This window comes from Branchiostoma belcheri, unplaced genomic scaffold (genome assembly GCF_001625305.1).
Source record: "Branchiostoma belcheri isolate BF01 breed outbred unplaced genomic scaffold, Haploidv18h27 scaffold15, whole genome shotgun sequence".
Taxonomy (NCBI): domain Eukaryota; kingdom Metazoa; phylum Chordata; class Leptocardii; order Amphioxiformes; family Branchiostomatidae; genus Branchiostoma; species Branchiostoma belcheri.
In genome coordinates, this window is record NW_017802935.1 from 4,217,688 (window position 1) to 4,221,745 (window position 4,058).

The window sequence follows — 4,058 nt, forward strand, 5'->3', positions numbered from 1 at the left end:
GGACCTTACCAGTGCTGTCAGGCTTGAGTATGACTGTGTAGATCTCTCTGTCCAGCCGATACATGAAGTTTAACCCTACATGTGCAGGGTATGTCACATGTGCAGGGTATGTGTTCCCCAAGGCACCAGGCACCAGAAACACAAGTAACAGTCCTGCAAAACAGCAGAAATACACTGTAATTCTAGTATAACATAGTACTGTGAGTATTGTGTAACACCAACAGTGTCAACAACACAATCAGGATAAAATACTTACATGTAGCCAAAACACTACAGTGTATAATACACTGAAAGGTTTGAACTTTTATTAAAGAATATGACGAAAAGGGAATAATTCTATGCTGGGCCAAGGAGGAAGTCCACTAATTATGTACATAGCTGTCTGGTAAAATGAGACAATCAGTAATGTATTATTGTTGATCACTTTGCTTTGTTGTCAAGTATATGTGTGTCTACCTACAATGTGATGTTTCACTTCCCCTTATTTCAGGCATTCTGTCCAAAACTCACTGAAGCATTTGAGGTACTATGACTGAGGAACACTTCTGCAAAACTAACTTATTTTTTGCATTCTGTACTGCTTTGTTTTCTTTTGGATGTTGTAATTCAAATCCATCTTAATTACAAGGTAAGTTTCAGTCCTTCCATAATAACTGTTGTAGATGACTACTAGTATTTTATATACAGTCAGTACATATACAATGTATAAGTTCACTTTTGAACATTAAGAATTGTATTTCAGGAAGTGATTGAGGTTATGACCATGCATGCGTAATAATGTATAATCATTCATTATTCCTACTGTCCTTGAATCTCAGACATTGCAATCAAGGCCTGTTTAGTATATACATTAATGTTGTCAGTTTATTTTTACTTGATCAACAGTTTGTAGCACATATAAGCTTGGAGGACAGTCCTACTCATAGTCCTATGACTCCTATCCATGAATGTAAACTATGTCCAGCCCTGCTTGTATAAGAAATCCCTCCATCCAGCTGTATGATTCTATGAATAATGGTGCAGGAATTCAAAACAGACTTCTTCTGGCTGTTGTTTAGTCAACCCTTGGTCACAGGTATCAAGGTCAGATAGGAAGAATTCCTGAGTATTGAACAGCAGCCAAACAAGTTCAAGTCTATGAGTTGACATGGCTATACATTGTGATATATTGACCCTTATTATACATGATGTCATCCGAAAATAATTGGTTGGTAGAACTAGAAAACACTTATTAGGATATAAGAAAAATCCCAAGATGTTTATACATGTATATGATGACATTTTGTTTGAAATAGGAATGTTTTTTCAAAATTTATGAAAACAAAATGATGAGGGTGTGGCCATGAAGTCTAATACAGACTGTAACCATTTCCCATTTATAATTCATTTTCTGATCATTTTGATATCTACAATTTGCTACTGTGAGGCAACCCTGTGCATGAACACAAATGATTTCAATCCTTTAATAGCTACATGTACATGTATTAATTTGTACACTAATGATCTCAGAACAATGACTTCTTCCTTATATACCAGTAAGTTAAAAAGTAAGCCATGCAACAGTAGGTCAGACTATGTACAGTTGGTGACGTCAGGCAAAATGGGTCTGACACTAAACGGAACAGCCAAGAGAGCAACCCCCCCTGGGGATTCTACATTTTGGGCCTCAATTTAATCATAATTTGTCCTTTTGCCCTCTGACATCACAGCCTTTTATCCCCCAGGAGATGGTACTAAAACTAGCCCCACGTTCAACGCCATGGATTCTTCCACAAATCAAATCTCGAAAAGTCATCAATATGCATGGACATGTCTGGGAGGTGTTGTAATGTAACTGTATTTACAAAGAGGCTTTTCAAATGCCATGAATTAAAAATCAGCACTTTATGCTTCAGTCTGGCCGACTGTGAGGAAACGACATCACCAAAGGGAGACTACTACTAAATTAGACGGCTTAACCGTACAAATACAACAGTCTCACAACGTTATACAAAACATCTGGTCTCAGCGTAGGCATCCCAGCAAAGCGAAAACACCAGGAAATTTGGAACTGCTCCAGTTGAGATTCAATTATTCCCCAACTCGCCCCAATCAACTTATTACGGGGGCCCATCTGTCCTAGAATTAGGTAACGGAGCGCGATGAGTCATCACGGCGCCCGGAGACTCTTCTAGCGATGGTGACGGCAGCCGGGCTGAATTCTAATGGACCTGTTTAAATGACGTGTGCTACGCTAGCGAGTGGTGATCAACACTACATGTGGTGGCGTCAGCCAGGAATGTACCGGGTGGGGCTAGTGGCTGGATAAAAGGTAGGCAACAAAATACTCACCGGTACTCACATCTCCGTAATCATATATATCATAATATGGAGTTAATAATATTTATCAGAGATAAAAAGTCATTTTAAAAAATGGCTTTTGGAAGGCAGAATTTAGAGGATATCTCAAGCATAATGTGGTCCATTCAAATTTATATCATGTTCTCTATAAGGCGTTATGACTATGACTTGAGTCATAACACAGTAAGAAAATTGAGGTACAGGTTCTTTAGTTCTTGAGGGTGCTTCAGTGCAAACACAATGTGACATCTCTCGTAGGAAATGGTGGATACAGAAAATGGGTAGGTTCTTAATTTTTGTACAGTGATGTGATTATATGGATCTGATATTGATTCGTTGCCAATCGCAATCCTTTTATGCCCCTTACAACTGTACATGTACTGATAACTATTATGTATCATGTTTGTCCAAAACCTATAATTGTCAGACTAGAATTATGTATACATATATCATATATATGGTGGAAGTAGGGTATTTTCAAGAGGGTCATTTTCAATGTGCACATATCTCATGATTGTTGGATCTACCTCCTGGCCTTTAACTTTCTTTCTTCTCCCAAAACTAAAAAATATGCAAGGGTAAAATTATTGTATATTCCATAATAATGCTCCCTAATTATAAAATATACTTTTCAATGGTTTCAAAATCATTTTACTGGCAGTTGGTATCAAAAGATGTGGTTATCTTTTGATGAAAATCATCATTTTAGGAAAAGAAGTGATTTTATGACAAAGCCTCGCGTGGTCCTCTGAGTACTTAGGTTATGAAAATTTCATGCTGATGTCTCAAATCTAACGGTACCCGACTGGACCGTTATAAGATTATTTCTGACATAAACTTCCCCGGGAAAAGATGACTCACGCACTCAACATAATCAATACACAGCTGAATATTGTATGCTGTATAATCTACGGATCTAAACGTAAGAATTCATGGACTTCTAAGTCTGGCCTGCGTCCCTCCTAATGAGAAACTATGCGGGGAATGTCTGCTGAGATTCGGAACTTTTCTTACCCGACAGGACGGCGAACCCGCTTTTCAGCATTTTGCCGGCGTTTCTTCTCCTCAAAGTGAGACGTGGGGACGCTATGGCACTTGGGCAGCGGGTCGCGTTTGCTTCTTCCCGACGGATACGCTTCCACGGAGGCAAAAATTGGAGAAAATTTAATCGTTTGCAACTCAATTTTCCAGACGGCGAAGAAAAACAAATATGGCGGAATCTGTCCCAAAATGCATTGCTTGGTCCCAGACGGCTTGATGCATCAAAAGCGCCGACTAGCGATAGTTGATCACAGTGCAGTAACAAGACTCCAGTGTGTTCTGTGGACAAGAAAATAATGCATCAGGAAGCTTCTTCATATTGCAGTAATGTAATAAAGATATGTCTCTGAAGCTGATCTTTTTTCGAAAGTCACGATAATTCATAAGATATGATCAATACTATGAATTATGAACATATTGGCAATCAGACTGTCGAATAACTCAACAAGAGTTCCACGATCTCATACCTTCGCCAAATGATGTTAACCCTTGCGGTTGACGAATTATACAATTTTAATAATTGATTTCGCAAATAAGAGCGTCATTTGCATGGATTACATCAGTTGATCATATTCTCTACCCAATGGCAGCCTTATCTTAACAAAATAGGCTATTCTAGTCACTTCCTACATAAATTATGCAAATGAGTTCATAATGTGAATAATTATCTTCATTGG

General features: G+C 38.3%; 1 protein-coding gene across 3 annotated transcripts in view; it reads right to left on the reverse strand.

Annotated features, from left to right (window-relative positions):
- The window catches only part of LOC109465411 (epsilon-sarcoglycan-like), a 16,789-nt gene that overhangs the window by 12,291 nt on the left and 440 nt on the right, over positions 1 to 4,058 (reverse strand). For 2 of the 3 annotated variants that reach the window (XM_019762659.1, XM_019762656.1), the window contains exon 2: positions 10 to 153. In XM_019762659.1, the coding sequence (XP_019618218.1) occupies positions 10 to 153 (144 nt within the window). Of the gene's footprint in view, positions 1 to 9; positions 154 to 3,354; positions 3,560 to 4,058 lie in introns of those variants that run through there. The other variant, XM_019762657.1, reaches the window with a different exon arrangement.